General features: G+C 40.7%; 3 protein-coding genes across 8 annotated transcripts; all 3 read left to right on the forward strand.

The window, feature by feature from the left end:
- Positions 1–1395: 1395 nt before the first annotated feature.
- On the forward strand, positions 1396–7527 carry spsb3a (splA/ryanodine receptor domain and SOCS box containing 3a). 2 transcript variants are annotated; one of them, XM_037088495.1, is made up of 7 exons: positions 1396–2080; positions 2855–3068; positions 3512–3692; positions 3907–4094; positions 4247–4349; positions 4441–4566; positions 4800–7527. In XM_037088495.1, the coding sequence occupies exons 2-7, from the start codon at positions 2943–2945 to the stop codon at positions 5189–5191; spliced, it is 1116 nt and encodes a 371-aa protein (XP_036944390.1). In that variant the 5' UTR covers positions 1396–2080; positions 2855–2942; the 3' UTR covers positions 5192–7527. The 2 variants fall into 2 exon arrangements, with proteins under 2 accessions (XP_036944390.1, XP_036944389.1); XM_037088494.1 differs by having other exon boundaries at positions 1397–2084.
- Positions 7528–7962: 435 nt separating this feature from the next.
- mrps34 (mitochondrial ribosomal protein S34) lies at positions 7963–9606 on the forward strand. Its single transcript, XM_037088496.1, has 4 exons — positions 7963–8120; positions 8443–8800; positions 8914–8956; positions 9083–9606. Exons 2-4 carry the CDS (start codon positions 8483–8485, stop codon positions 9379–9381), a joined length of 660 nt encoding a protein of 219 aa, XP_036944391.1. The 5' UTR covers positions 7963–8120; positions 8443–8482; the 3' UTR covers positions 9382–9606.
- Positions 9607–11004: 1398 nt separating this feature from the next.
- On the forward strand, positions 11005–14518 carry nme3 (NME/NM23 nucleoside diphosphate kinase 3). 5 transcript variants are annotated; one of them, XM_037088497.1, is made up of 7 exons: positions 11100–11154; positions 11228–11294; positions 11532–11717; positions 12411–12541; positions 12681–12782; positions 13058–13170; positions 13405–13545. In XM_037088497.1, the coding sequence occupies exons 3-7, from the start codon at positions 11624–11626 to the stop codon at positions 13520–13522; spliced, it is 558 nt and encodes a 185-aa protein (XP_036944392.1). In that variant the 5' UTR covers positions 11100–11154; positions 11228–11294; positions 11532–11623; the 3' UTR covers positions 13523–13545. The 5 variants fall into 5 exon arrangements, with proteins under 5 accessions (XP_036944396.1, XP_036944393.1, XP_036944392.1 ...); XM_037088498.1 differs by lacking the exon at positions 11228–11294 and having other exon boundaries at positions 11032–11154; XM_037088501.1 differs by lacking the exons at positions 11228–11294; positions 11532–11717 and having other exon boundaries at positions 11005–11154.
- The last annotated feature ends 17 nt before the right edge of the window (positions 14519–14535 follow it).

The raw sequence follows: 14535 nt of genomic DNA on the forward strand, positions 1-14535 counted from the left end.
TGTGCACCATTGTGATGACGTATAAAATGTAAAACAAGCCTGTGGCATGTTACACATTTAAACAATAGATCCTCTGAGCTACAAATATGTTGCTGCTGAGGCAAGTGAGGATTATGTTTTAAATGCATTTCATCATAAAACAAAGATATCCACATGTACATATAAGCTGACTTTGAGTCCAATGTTTACAATATATCAGTAATAACGATTGAATATAATACATAGAGTAGTGGAAAGTAACTAAGTACATTTACTCAAGTTTCAAGATATTAAGTATTTGTATTTTATTTTGTTTTATGCTTCTACATTAGCAACATTTCAGAGACAAATATCATACATTTTACTTTGCAAAATTAATTTAAGTATACCTACAGTTCCTCCTTACTGTTCAGTTTAGGATCTTACCCCCAAAATATATAAATATGTCAAACACATGTAATGCATATACAGTGTTAATATGACGCAGTTAAGCTTACAGAGGCTCTTATGTTGATTCATCAATTACAAAAAACAAATATAACTATAGAAAACTGAAAAGAAGCCTGCAGCATAATGAATATTTCTACTTTGAGGAATATTTTAAAGGATAGGTTTGTAATTTATCAAGTCTGTCTTAAACCATTAGTCAGGTGTCCACAGGTAAAAAACAGAAAACTTTTATATTGCATTTCAATGAGACACCTGCCCAGAGCCCAAGGGACACTAATAGACAACACACACACAGCCCAAGTCTGCTCACCCCGCTGCCACCTGACAAAAGGTACAGAAGTGACCACTGCCATACCGCCAGACTATGGAGCAGCTTAAAGTGAAACTCTAGCATCAAACTAGCATTAAACTCGCTATTTTTAAAACACTAAGAAGGCTCAACACAACATGAAACTTTGCGCGTAGTATCACCAGGGTCTCTACACATAGCTCAACTGAACCACACACACTCGACCCAGACATGTCGATCCCTGAGTATGTCTGGGCTGCCATGACAACGGCTAGAGGAATAAGCTACCGCTAACGTGAGTTGTTCAAAAACTTTCTTTTTAGTAAACTCTGTGTACACAAACAATGTTCTCAATGTTTGTGTTCATGTGTAGAGACCCTGGTGATACCACAAGCAAAGTTTCAGCCGAAAACGAAAATACTGTAATACTGTCAATTAAAGTGCCTCTTTTGTTGTAATTATGCTTTTACACGAAGGTTTGACTCATGCATTAACAAAACAGCCTAGGTTGCATTTTGGCGAGAGTTTCACTTTAATCCCCAAATCCTTGAGACTCCTGAACTCACCCTTCAAGACTCCATTCCGTTTTTGAAAATTTACCTTGCACGTGATTGGTTGAAACTGGCTTCTTTTGCTTCCAGACTCCTCCTCCTGTGCGAAAAGATATTCCAAACTCTATCTAAGGTTAATAATCGTCTTCAGCAGTCTGCATTACAGTGGCCAGAGAAACAAAAAGTGGCCATTGCAAAACCAAAAAGACAGTTATTTTGAAAGATATTAACTTTTTTAATATCTAACCCTGCTACTGAAGTCTCATTAGCCTCAGACATAGACATTTGAACACTTTTCTTTCTTTTTTTGTGTGTGCACAAAATAAGGTGTGTGGATTTTGTAAGCACTTGTGGAGGTGATATTTTAATAGACAAAATGTGAACAGGAGGAAGATAAACCAGTCATAATATTCATAAAGGTACCTGATCATTGTTTTTAGACAGACTTCGTGAACACATCCTTGAATCCTCTTTTTGCTACTGGTAATGGAGTTATTTTGTGACATTGTACCGGTACTTTTACTTAAGTAAAACATCTAAGAATCCCGCAGCTGTGTTGAGAGGAGTGTCTGAAGTGTAGTGAAAACTTCCTGGCTGTGAAGGAGGCTGTGCTGTGAGCTCCTGCAGAGAGACCGCCTGCCTGTTATTGTTTACGGTCAGACTAATGTAAAGTAGGTCATGGAAAAGGGAAGCTCAGCTAGCTCCTCGTCCAGTTGCCGTGTGTAAACGATCCAGCTGCAGGTGTCTTCAAGCAACAACGTCTCTGTCGTGCTGTCGATGCTTCCCCGCGAATGCTGGTTGTGAACAACAGGCAGGTAATGTTTACGCTATCCTTAAATCCAGCGTTCGTAGCTGCACGCAGCTAACGAAGCTAACTAGCTACTTTATGCTAGGTCTGAATCTCGCATTGCTAGCCTTGTTATTTCGCCTCTGGCCACCGTTTTTTACCACATGGGTAATAATAAAACCGTGAACGCAAGATGGTCACTGACACATGCCCGTGTACTGAGTTGTATATGCACGTGTAAGCATTAGTCTGACCTTGTTATAGCCTGCTAACATGTTAGTGCAGCGCCGTTCAACCATGTTAGCTAGGCTAAGTGGCTAACTGAAAGCGAGGTAGGAGAACAGCTTTGCACATTAGAGTATAATAATAATTGTACTGATGACGGAAATGATCTGCAGACCAGGACTATAATTATAACAGCCAGTCAGTGTTAAGTTAAGTACTTAAATGACGTGTCAGTGACTGTCATCCTACAGAGAGTCGGTGTCTGTGGGATGTTGAGGTTAATGTTGTCCCACAAAGTGTCTCAGTGGGCTAAAGTGCATTTGGCAATATTTCTCATACAATATGGTGAAACTGATGAGTGTGGACAGGGGGTGTGTGCCAAATGTTAATGGCGAGATTAACAATATGAAGAAATCTCAAAATTATGTCCTAAACCGTATTGGATTGAGAGGAAATGGATTGCATGAAGCAACAACCATATGTGTAAAAAACAAAACAAATCCAGGTTATGTGCCACCATAAGTCTTCAAGGTCAATGCCTCTTATATGTGGTCTCTTTTCTTTGTATTTCAGCAAATAGACAAATGCAGCTCTCCCATCATCTGGATTGAAACCTGATCTGACTGTCAGGTTCTTCTACTGGTGAGACTCTGTCGCTGCCATGTCCAGGCGAAGCAGGAACAGTCGTGCATGGCGATACGTTTGGGGTGGGATACGACGGGATGCTGACGCCCGGGCGCTTGTGCTGGCCTCTGAAAGTGAAGAATGGAGCTATGACCGCCTAGAGGTAGGCATACAGGGGCTGCTGTTTTCAACCCTTTGACATAAAGCTCTGAGCAGATAAGATTTGTTGGTGTCACATGATGCCACTTGTTTACACTCCAGGGAGGAGATCGGATGTGTCACCATGAGGAGGCAAAATTCACCTCAGAAAGCCAAGACAAACTTACAGCCTCTAATTTGCCTATGGCCATAATAAACAGTGTGTGTTTGTTGATACTAATGTCTGCTGTTTGCATGCATAGCAGCAACACAAAACATTTTTCTACAGAAAAGAATTCAACATGATGCCTGCTTTTTACTATCAAATTACAGAGATGCATATATTTTCCAGTCCAATGCCCAATTCTGGAGATGTAGCAGCCTGACATGAGAGGCAGGGAGTTTGGTACCCAAGAATTGCTGCTGACATTTGCATTTGGTCTTTCTATCTATATTGTTGCTCCCCAGTACAGTGATTCAGACTCCGAGGCAGACTTTTCAGCAGTAATGGTCCCTCCAGTCCCCAGTGCAGTGCCTGTCACCGGAGAATCCTACTGTGGCTGCGATTCACAGGCAGACACCAGCTACAACCCTCGCCTCCGAGGTTTTCACCAAGTGAAAGACTGCCACTGTGGCGAAGATGACCAAGGTACAAGACAGCTGCCACATGATATATTAAATGATCTTATTTGAGTTAACTCACACAATTGTGTTATCTTTAAATGAGCTCTGATTTGTTCACATACAGATTATATCATATCAGACTCATGTTATACTTTGCTAAATAACTTAAGGTAAAATGGCAGTTTATTTTATTGTTGGCACTGAATAAAGGGATGACGGAATGACTTCCGATGTTTCAGAGTTTGATTGGGTGTGGGATACCAACAGCCGATCAACAGCAACATTACTGAGCTGCGACAATCGCAAAGTGAACTTCCACTCTGAATACAGCTGTGGCACAGCAGCAATCCGTGGCTCCAAGGAGCTGGCAGAAGGGCAGCACTTCTGGGAAATCAAGATGACGTCCCCAGTGTATGGAACAGACATGGTAAACCTCAACTCTGTTGACCTGCTCTGATTATATAAATTAACTTTCCCACAGAGATACTAAGGTAGAGCAAATGTTTTGTGTAAGACAAAAGATGGATTCATGCTGAGAAAAGGTTTGATGTCTCTAAAGTGCTGTTCATTTCTTCACAGATGGTTGGCATCGGCACTTCTGACGTCAATCTAGACAAATACAGACACACATTCTGCAGCCTGCTGGGAAAAGATACAGACAGCTGGGGTCTTTCTTACACTGGTGAGCTTAGCACACACGCTACGATGTTGCAGTAACCTCTCACAATAGTTATTGTAAAAGTTAGACATTAGTGTTTGACTTCTTTTCTCAGGCTTGTTGCATCATAAAGGAGACAAGATGAACTTCTCTTCCCGGTTTGGACAGGGATCCATCATTGGAGTCCATCTGGACACGTGGCACGGCACACTCACTTTCTTCAAGAATCGCAAGTGTATAGGTAAGTACTGCAGGGCAAAGTCTTTTGACCACAGGTGGTCAAAAGACTTCTGGTGGTTTGATTCCTATTCCTCTTGATGCATTGGTGTGATATGCCCTTAGTAAAACATTCCTTTTTTGACTTTGCACAAATTCTACAGTGTACCTTTGATCATGCCCCACAGAAGGTCATTGTAGTAAGATATTACACATGAACATAAACATAAAACACTTGTTTGTGTTTTCTTGATATAGGTGTTGCTGCCACAGAGCTACAGAATAAGAGGTTTTATCCCATGGCATGCTCCACGGCAGCAAAGAGCAGCATGAAGGTCATCAGATCTTGCTCTGCACCCACCTCCCTGCTCTACCTCTGCTGTGCTCGCCTTCGCCAGCTGCTGCCGGACTGTATGGACACCCTGGACGTGTTGCCACTGCCACCAGGCCTTCGTCAGTTGCTCCACAACAAACTGGGTTGGGTGCTCAGTCTCAATGGTGGCGCCATAGAGGAAACCCCTGAAGAGCCTGAGCGCCCCACAGGTTTGCCTGTCCCCCCGCTAGCCGGACCGTCGTCCTCTGAGAGCGACTCAGAGGGTTGCACGTCTGACCCCGAAGCCTGTCAGAGGAAGAGATGCCGCTGGACATGACTGGACGGCTCCAATCCTACCTCCTCTTAAACACTGGTAGACGTTACTGTCCTTTGGCATCTAATCTAGTGTTTCCTACCTGCCGCAAACTTTCCTCAACATCCATGTTGTCCAGTAGTGAAGAAAGTAAGGGAGTGGTACATAGGAGCAAAACTGTGATGGCGGTATTACTGCCTGCACGTCTTTACTGTGATCTTCTCTCATGCCATTCAGATGTCTTGATGCTCATCATACATTCAGTATCCAAACCAGCTTCAGTAATAAGTGAAAATATGTGGTGTTGTTTTGTTAGCAAGCATAACTTGTTGCCATGCATCCATGGGGATTAGTGAGCAGATGCAGGGACAGCCTGTACAGTCTAACACTGAAGTCATGTTTGGCCAAATTGTGATGGTCAACGTGGTTTATTTGCAAAAAGGGGGGGTTTAAAAAAAAAATTAGACTGGATATTTTCTGTGTTTTCATCTTGTATGCAGATAATGTATATTGTTCTCAATCGTAATGAAACCGGTGCATTATCAAAGTAATCTTTTACCTGTTTTACTTGCATCTGCTATTATCTGTTAGGTTGCCAAAGTGAGAATCAGTTGTAGAGTGTCGAATAGACGGAACGTACAGGAAGTGACACGCCATAGGTCATGTTCTTTATTTCTTACCCACAGGTTACATCTGTAAAGCAAAAACTGTCAGAATGTTTCGACTGATCAAAAACTTAAGAAATGTTAGAAGGAGGTAGAATGAACCTGAATGTACTTTTTAGTCCTCCAAAAATGAAAAGACTCAGAAGAACTAATGCACCTATAATTTCTCATCAGATTATCCTTGTTTCTTGAGAAAAAAAAAGTTTAATATGTTATATTTACAGCAACATCCATCTGTCACCAGCTTTTGAAAATCTCCTTTTGAATCCTTATGAACTAAAGTATTGATTTCCTATTTTCTAAAAGATGTAGGTAAGGCAGTATACATTGTTATTTAGTGTAGCTCTTTTTAAATCTGATCACGAGACAGTATGTCACTCAGAAGAGACTGCCACATGTTGTCACACAGTAAATTGTCATCGCTGTTACACCTTATCTTCATGTAAAACATTTTAAATTCCTAGTTTCTTGGAAAAAATATGAGATTATGAACAGTTTTAATGTTAAACTTGTGTACTTTATGCAAGGGTGTTCTGTTGGTGTTTCCAAGGCCTTGTTCCATATCTTCCTTTAAGAAAACATTTTAGCATCAAACGCTCAGCCCCTGTTGGCCCAACAGATTGCTGATCCTTGTTTCCCCTAGAAAGTATTCACAGAAAGATATTATTTTCAATATAGTTAAAGTATTGTAACTTCTCACACTGCTCCTGCAGCCAGGTTCACCTCTCAGCTATTTGCGTATGTTTGCAGTGTTTCTAACAATGTTTTTTTTAAACATGGCTAAAATCACAGTTTACATGTTGCGCCACAGCCCTGAAGCTGTAGATTCAGCCATATTTTGTCATGACTACATCTTTTAGAATATATCAAGTACACGAAAGGACAGTGTAGATGTGGATTATGCTGCAGGAGTGGTCTGACACAATTCTGTGGATGTATTTAAAAAAAAAAAAGTTCAGCCATCTTCAAGCTGACATGGGCTGAGCGGTGTTAAGATCAGTTTAAGTTTTAACTAATCTTGAATGACTGAGGACGGGATCATTACCCCTGGGTCAGATATGTAAATAATTTTAGTTTTTAATTTCTTTGGAGTAACCAACCATAATTATACAGATATTAAAGTAGTGTTTGACCCAGGTGTTAAACGGTATGCTAACAGCTGCCTCAGTCACCGGTGTTTGATCACTTTCTCTCCTCACGGTCTTGGTTTAAGTAGACGCACACAAAGACTTAAGGTACTATGCAACACAAGCATCTTATGTGATGATGGTTTTCATAAGTAACGGGTGTTTCAGGATATTATGATGGAGGTGCAAACACAACGACAGTGGTAAAGGTACCAGAGGACCATGCTCATTAGTCCAGAGTAGTGTCAATGTGACACGACACACTTAATTCTGTCCAGTTGTGTAATGATCTCTCAGATTGATCCCTATAGATCTTGTAATGTAACCACCAAGAGGTTCGTCCTAGTACAGCAGATTAATTCTCAGTCTTATTCCACAATATTTGTCTTCACATCGATGCATCCAAGCACTTTTTCTTACTGTTATTCTGTAAATAGAAAAAAATTCTAAGTGTCTCTTCTATAACATGTCATATTAATAATTCTGTATGTGAAGCCCTTTACTCGCCTTTTCTGTATAACTTATCAGCATGATTTCCAGCTGAAAATAAATGAATGCTAAATATGCACAAATGACTGGATGTGTTACTAAGTATTAAGGAAATTGGTACCAAGGGCATTTCAAAATGTCATATTTTTAAGGGGTCAGCTTTAATGCTTTAAGTTTGAATTGCTTTTTAAAACTTTTCATTTGACATAAAATATTGCAGCATCACTGTAATTTAGTAGAACATTTTTTTAAAAGCTTGGAAAGGCTTGGATTATTATTATTTTTTGCCTTTTTACATGTATTTCTATTCATCCAGATGTTTTTAATTTTACTGCTAAAATCCTCACTGATATTATGAATCAGTAGGAAGGCCAGCACTGTAATTTATTAGTATGACAATGCACAAATGCACTCACCTTTGATGTAGCAGGTGTTTGGAAATTATGTAGAATTCTTTTTCATGTAGAACGATTATTGAATAGCAATATTATGTAATAACTCGGCGCCTGTAACTATAATTAAAAAGGTGTTTTCAGTTGTCTACAAAGTTCACCTCATGCGGAACCAAAAAAAAGGTGTTGTTGTGTTTACCCGGAACTCTTGTCGGTCGGACCAAGTGAGCGGAAGTTGTGTTCCTTGCTTGCGGAGGTCAAGTAGAATTGGGACATCGAGGTAATTTTAATTTCAGCTGTTCGCAGAGTTTCAGCAGTGTCGATATTTCATTTAAAGTAAATTGAGAGATAATAGGTGGCATGAATGTACGAAGCTGTTTTATAATGTGTTGTTAGCATCTAACGGCAGCTAACAGGCTCGCCAACCTCGTTCTATCAGCGCCAGTAATAACTCCACGGCTAGGACACGTTTAATGCTCTCTAATGACAATACATAATGTCAGCTTTACGTAAATTGTCGAAAAGTTCTTCTGTAACTAACAGGTCAAAGTGCAGTTTTAATTTCATATAAAACTTACATTAATTATTGTATTCTCCTGCAGAATAAAGCGTGGACTGAGGAGCAGCTCCTAAACATCAAACATGGCGAAGAAAAAGCGACTTCGCCTCATCGCAGAAATGGCTCGGAAGATCCGGGCGTACCGGGAGCTCAAGTCCCGGCCCCGGGACTCCCAGAGGTTCGCCCTGGACTATGAGACGATGAAGCGGCCTCTAACCGGGAAGATGCTGCCGGTTCTGGCCTGGCAGGATGTCCACAGGGAGAGTCGCCTATTCTCTTTGTTGGCAGGCATGAGGATGTTCGGGGTTGGTCGCCTCTTTACCCGCAAGTCCTGGCTGGAGGACCACCCAGAGCCCAGCTATTGGGAGATCACCAAGGTCAAGGTGGACTACACGGCAGAGGTGAGAGAGATGTCAGTCCAAGTGCAGACCTGAGTAATAAACTTGACTGGTTTGGCATGTGTTCTGATAGGATTACTGCAACCGAAATGACACCTGATTCTTGTGATTTCTAGAACATGGATCATGGCAAGGCATGGGGGGTCCTCACCTACAAAGGTAAGTCTGGACCTAAATTAGGGGATTCAGAAAAAGTTAAACATAAAATGGAATTTATAGGGGACAATTTGAAACAGCATTCTGACATATTGTGTTTTTTTTGTTTGTTTGTTTTTTTTTACACAGGAAACAAGGAGAGCGAGGTCAAGGAGGTGGACAAGGTGATGTACCATGACTGGCGCTTGGTTCCCAAATACATGGAGCAACAGCTGAAGGACTTTCAGCCACTCCCCGAGCCACCCGTGCAGTACGTCCCTTTCCCTCCCCTGCTCCGCGCCATGATGCTGGCAGAACACAAGAAAGCATTCGGCCGCATGTTGGCTGAGGAGCCGGCTTTGCCTTTAAAGAGGGACGTCCTGCTCAACAGAGACTATTTCACCAATCTGGAACAAGAGAGGCAGAGGACAGAGGGGACAGCGGTGTGATACTCCTGGTTCAGAAGCGGAAAATCTTCGACACTTTGGACAAAAATCAGTGTGAAGAAGTCATAACTTCTTCTGTCCTTGTACACTGAAGCCCTCGCCTCAATGTCTGGCTAAATAACGTTGGTTCTCTGCTTCTTTCATCTGAAGCAGGCTTCTCTATGTAAATGTGTCTGTGTGATGTGGTTAATATAAAATTTGAGATCAAATATAGCTGTGATCATTGTATTTCCATTCTTTGTGCCTGCCTTATTGAGTACTTTATAGACTGCATAAGCAAAACACTGGGAATGGACAGCAAACACTTAACAGATAATACTGCAGATTGATATTTTAACACTTTGAAATCAACTTTTTGTTTCGCCAGAAAAAAGCGAAATGCGTCAGATTCGACCATTGACCACTCAGGCAAAAACCAAGCTTAATTTGATGATGAAGGCCACAGGTGAAACAGGTGTTTTCTGTTTTGTACTTTTTGAAGAGACTTGTTAGTAAGTGTGCCTTATGGCTGTGCCATGGATAAACAGTATTAAATTGTGGGCTGGTATGCCCAGTGAAAAATGACACATTGAGAACAATATGCAAAAAATACATTTTGTATTTTAAAAACAGCCTGATCAAACTTGTAGTAATCTGCAGTAGTCTGCATTTGTTGCTAAATGCTGTACTACCATTTGAAATACTGTAGGAGTCGCTAAAGATTCTACATTCAAATTTCTACAGCGCTTTTGATGTCTATGCTTGAGGTTTGGGTTTCAGATTAAACACTCAAAACAATTGCAAATATGCATCCCTGATACAGAGTAACTCATGTATTCAGTCTATACTATATGTTATGTATGGTTCATTTTCTCATCCTACAGTGGCTGGCAAACTATTTTAATGAATGCAGGCTTGTCAAATTTCCCAACAAATTAAGCAAGGAAAGTCTCCTGCACTTAATCATTTTCTTATAAGTCTCCACATCTAGTTAATTTATTACATGTGAATTAAAGTGTAACTGGCACCTATCATGATTTTACAAAGGACAGCTTACTTAACTACTGTGCTAACTGTAGGCCAGACAAATCTGATCTAAATCTAATTTGGGAGCACTGCACATCTGTAGCCTAAATTGTATTACTACATGTTAAGTTTTGGTTTGTAGGACAGAGCATTATTATTCCATGAAATAGTTGTTGGGTTCTATGGAAGCTCTTATCCAACAAGATAAAATAAAAAAGATAAGCCTTTATTAGTGTCCAGAGAGGAAATTCAAGTGGTTCAATAGCACAAAGAGTCTAAATATAAAATGTATAAATCAATAACTACAGATATAGATGGCAACAACAACAACAACAACAAAATCAGTATAAGAAATAAAAATAAGAGGAGCAATTAAAAAAAAAAAAAAGGAACTATACAAGATCAATTAAACTTAGGAACTAAGACAGGGAAAATAAAAAATGAAGTGTGAGGCCTTTAACATGAGAAAAAATAAAATAAATATGGATGACTCATCCACAAAGCAGCAATATGGCAAAAGTAAATAGTCACCAACAATCTGCAAAATAAATCAGTTTCATTTAATCGTTTCTAACTTTTTGTCTTTTCTCGGCCTCCACACATTTTGCACATGATTCCCGCCGCGTGCCCGCGCTTTGAAGTGTTCCTAAGCAACGTGCGTGCTGACGTGCGTGCGTACGTCCTCCTTCCCTCCTTCCTCCAGTGTGCTCCGTCCACCGGCCACAATGATCTGCCTGTTTCTGTCCATATTCGCCTACTTCTTTCAGTCAGGTTGGTGTTTTATCTGTTTGTACCTCATGTATCCTTCAGTTTGTGTGTCACTCTGGATTTTGTGCTCATTCAGTTCCCACCGTGTGTGAGCAGGAGACTCAGCGGACCTCCGCTAGCTAGAAGAGGAGCAGAGTCAACCGGTGAAACAATGTTGTCTGTCAGCCTCCAGTAACTTTGTGCGAGCTCACAACTAATTTTTAGGCTAAAAACAGGCAAAGTAGAGTCGTTCGGCTTTGAAGTGTGACTATTAATACCCAACTACTGTCTGCGTAAGACTCCTCTGGCGTTATATTTGAAGTGGCTAACGTTACTTTGTGTAGCTACCAGCATGTGCACGCCTCACTGTGAAATAAGTTGATTCATCATCCTATTAATAGTTCCCGTGTTAGTGCGCTGCCATTGGTGCCTCCAGGATTCATGTGGAGCCTCCGAGCGGTGATAGGCTGCTGCCCGCAGGAGGAAAGCTGCAATGGGGCCGCGAAAAAGGTCACACAGAGATCTGCACGAACTTGGAGATTTGGTGGTTAAACATGCGAGGATTGAAGAATCTGGTGAGATCACATGTAAGCGAAAACAATGAGTGAGATCGAGCCTTGCTGAGAGTGAGAGGTTGAGGAAGTGCAGGGTTCAGACATATTCCCCTCCTTGGTGAGGGGATTATATTTTTTGTCCAACTCAAGTCTTCCAGCAGAGGCCTGAAATTGATACTTGTGAATCGATCAGTGGCTCGTAAAACTAACAAATAACAGGCGACATTTGTGGAGACGTGTGTAAAGTTCAAGCCTGTGTTTGCTGTGCTGCATGGGATGGTTCGATGTGTGTATCCACAGGGTTCTGCAGGCAGATAAACCATGTACGACACAGGCATGCAGAACTTCACCATGGTCATCTGAATTAATGCTGCTGCCTCTGCAGTCTGTACTATTATTCAGTGAATTCTCAACTAGTCGATTCATCACCAACTGTTATCATAACTGATTAATCGGTTTAGAAAAACATGACAATTCTCTAATCCCATTTTCTGGTTTCTTCCTCAGTGACAGTAAACTGAGGCTTGAGGAAACGCTGACGTTATTTACCATTTTCTGCCATAAATATTAATCGAGAAAATAATGAACAGATTAATCGACAGTGAAACTAATCGCTAGTTGTAGTTGTAGTAATCTCTACCAAGGTGCATGCAAGCTGTTCCCCGGGTTGTGTGTTTGGTGGCCATTGTTGCTGGCTTTACCTTCATTTTCACCGTATGTTTCTAGGCTGGACTGGTGTGAATGAGCGCACCTTCATCGCTGTTAAACCAGATGGCGTGCAGCGGAGACTGGTGGGCGAAATCGTCCGCCGATTTGAGAGGAGAGGGTTCAAGCTGGTGGGCCTCAAACTTGTGCAGGTATTTGTGTTGTCTGTCTTGTTATTCTTCCTTCATACTCATTTTTTTCCAAAATGGTCCAAATAAATAATCATGGCTAATATAATACAATAATTATATTTTTGACATTTTGATTGAATATGCCTCTCTTGTGTATCAGGCATCTGAGAGTCTACTCAAGGATCACTACTGGGACCTGAGGACTAAGCCTTTCTTCAGGGATCTGATCAGCTACATGAGCTCTGGACCAGTCGTAGCAATGGTGAGATTCTCCCACCTACTGCACAACATGACCACAGGACAGTACAGGCTTTCAGGAATTGACTAATCACTTGCACAAAAAGTCAGTTTTACGGGCATTCTACAGAAGGAGACAGTGTGTTCTAGATCTGTAAATGAAAAGACTGAAGCAAAGAAGCTGATGTTGAGACGCAGTGATTTTTACACTTTGTATCTCGTCATTCTTTTGGCATGATTGAGTAATATTGTTATATTGTTCTGCATGCTCATTTCATTTCCATTTCTGTGTTGGTTCAGGTGTGGGAGGGGTTGGACGTGGTCAAGACAGCACGTATGATGTTGGGAGAGACGAACCCTGCAGACTCTCTGCCTGGAACCATCCGAGGAGACTACTGTGTAGAAGTGGGCAGGTAAGATTCAGTCCAGTCTCACAAATTCTCAAAAACTTGCCAATAAATGTATCAAAGCAATGTCACTGTTGCCATCATCATCATCATTATCATCATAAATGGATTATAAAAAAAACAGAAGTCAAATGATGTGCTGAAGTAAATTTGAGAGATTTTTGTATTCCTTTCTGTTATGAGTCGATCAGCTTCTGTTGATCCCGTCCTGAACATGTCTGCGTCGACTCTGCATTGCAGGAATGTGATCCACGGCAGCGACTCGGTGGAGAGCGCCCAGAAGGAAATCTCACTGTGGTTTCGCCAGAACGAGCTTCACTGCTGGGAGGACAACAGCAGCCACTGGATCTACAACTGAAGGTCTGCGTCGATGCACCACACAATCCTGTGTTCTTTTATTTGTGTCATTACAAGACAAATGACGTCATACCTCTGATGAATATTTTTTGGCTTTAGTAGCTTGTAGCCACGCAGTAGAGGAAGTTTCATTGCTGTCTTGCTGCTGCTGTTTTCATAAAATGCTTTTTTTTTTTTTAACTGAGGTGAATTGTCTTTACCAAGCAGTCATGCACTAAGTGAGCAATAACTTGATCATTAAACTGACAGTTCTTTCATTGAAGTTTTCATTTAGCGCAGAACACTAGTTCATGTTTACACTTTTAAAGCAATAAGCTTGGAATGTGGAGCAATAAAAGGTCACGACTCATATTTTTAATCAGGTTGAATAGCTTCATTTAAGTCTACACTAAAGAATTTTTATTTAAGAGTACAGGAGACGTGTGTAAAAAGTATGTAAAGTTACACCAAATGTTATATACATTGTTTACCAGCTCATCTTGTGGATGCAGTTCTCACGGAATTTTGCACATCACACTAATATCCTGTTTTTTGTCACTTGCAAAACTCGCAGTTTGCAGTTTTCATCATGAAAAATCAGCAAAATTATGCATGTTCCTCCTATAACAGTCCTTGCAATGAAAACCCAATCATTAACCAACAGCACTAACACAATTATTGCCTTGTTTACACAGTAATGATATTCAGTTTCCTGTACTGCAAATTCTGTATTGGTTTAAAAACAATCACTTGGGACTACTTGAATGTAAAGAGTAGACGTTTTGAAATATGATGCTACTAAAGCTTAAGATGCACATTGCTCTGATTATGATGTTGTAACATAATTTCAGACTCAAATCAAAGAGAAACTGCGCTGAAATGTCCTCTTTTGTTCGACAAAAGTGTCACTTTTCCAGTTGCTGCTTTTGTCACATTCAGGCTTTTCTAAAATACCATGATGCTGTATTGAAATTGTCAAAATTGTCAAGAACAATAAACTATAAACTGTTTAAACAGGTATGTTTCTGTTTTGTG

Source organism: Acanthopagrus latus, chromosome 23, assembly GCF_904848185.1.
Source record: "Acanthopagrus latus isolate v.2019 chromosome 23, fAcaLat1.1, whole genome shotgun sequence".
Classification (NCBI taxonomy): domain Eukaryota; kingdom Metazoa; phylum Chordata; class Actinopteri; order Spariformes; family Sparidae; genus Acanthopagrus; species Acanthopagrus latus.

Coding starts and splice junctions, on each gene's coding strand:
- spsb3a (XM_037088495.1), top strand. CDS start 2,943: ATGTCCAGGCGAAGCAGGAACAGTCGTGCATGGCGATACGTTTGGGGT. Junction 3,069..3,511: donor GGAGCTATGACCGCCTAGAG/GTAGGCATACAG, acceptor GTTGCTCCCCAG/TACAGTGATTCAGACTCCGA. Junction 4,350..4,440: donor CTGGGGTCTTTCTTACACTG/GTGAGCTTAGCA, acceptor TTCTTTTCTCAG/GCTTGTTGCATCATAAAGGA.
- mrps34 (XM_037088496.1), top strand. CDS start 8,483: ATGGCGAAGAAAAAGCGACTTCGCCTCATCGCAGAAATGGCTCGGAAG. Junction 8,801..8,913: donor AGGTGGACTACACGGCAGAG/GTGAGAGAGATG, acceptor TGTGATTTCTAG/AACATGGATCATGGCAAGGC. Junction 8,957..9,082: donor GGGGGTCCTCACCTACAAAG/GTAAGTCTGGAC, acceptor TTTTTTACACAG/GAAACAAGGAGAGCGAGGTC.
- nme3 (XM_037088498.1), top strand. CDS start 11,624: ATGGGGCCGCGAAAAAGGTCACACAGAGATCTGCACGAACTTGGAGAT. Junction 12,783..13,057: donor CTGGACCAGTCGTAGCAATG/GTGAGATTCTCC, acceptor GTGTTGGTTCAG/GTGTGGGAGGGGTTGGACGT. Junction 13,171..13,404: donor TACTGTGTAGAAGTGGGCAG/GTAAGATTCAGT, acceptor TCTGCATTGCAG/GAATGTGATCCACGGCAGCG.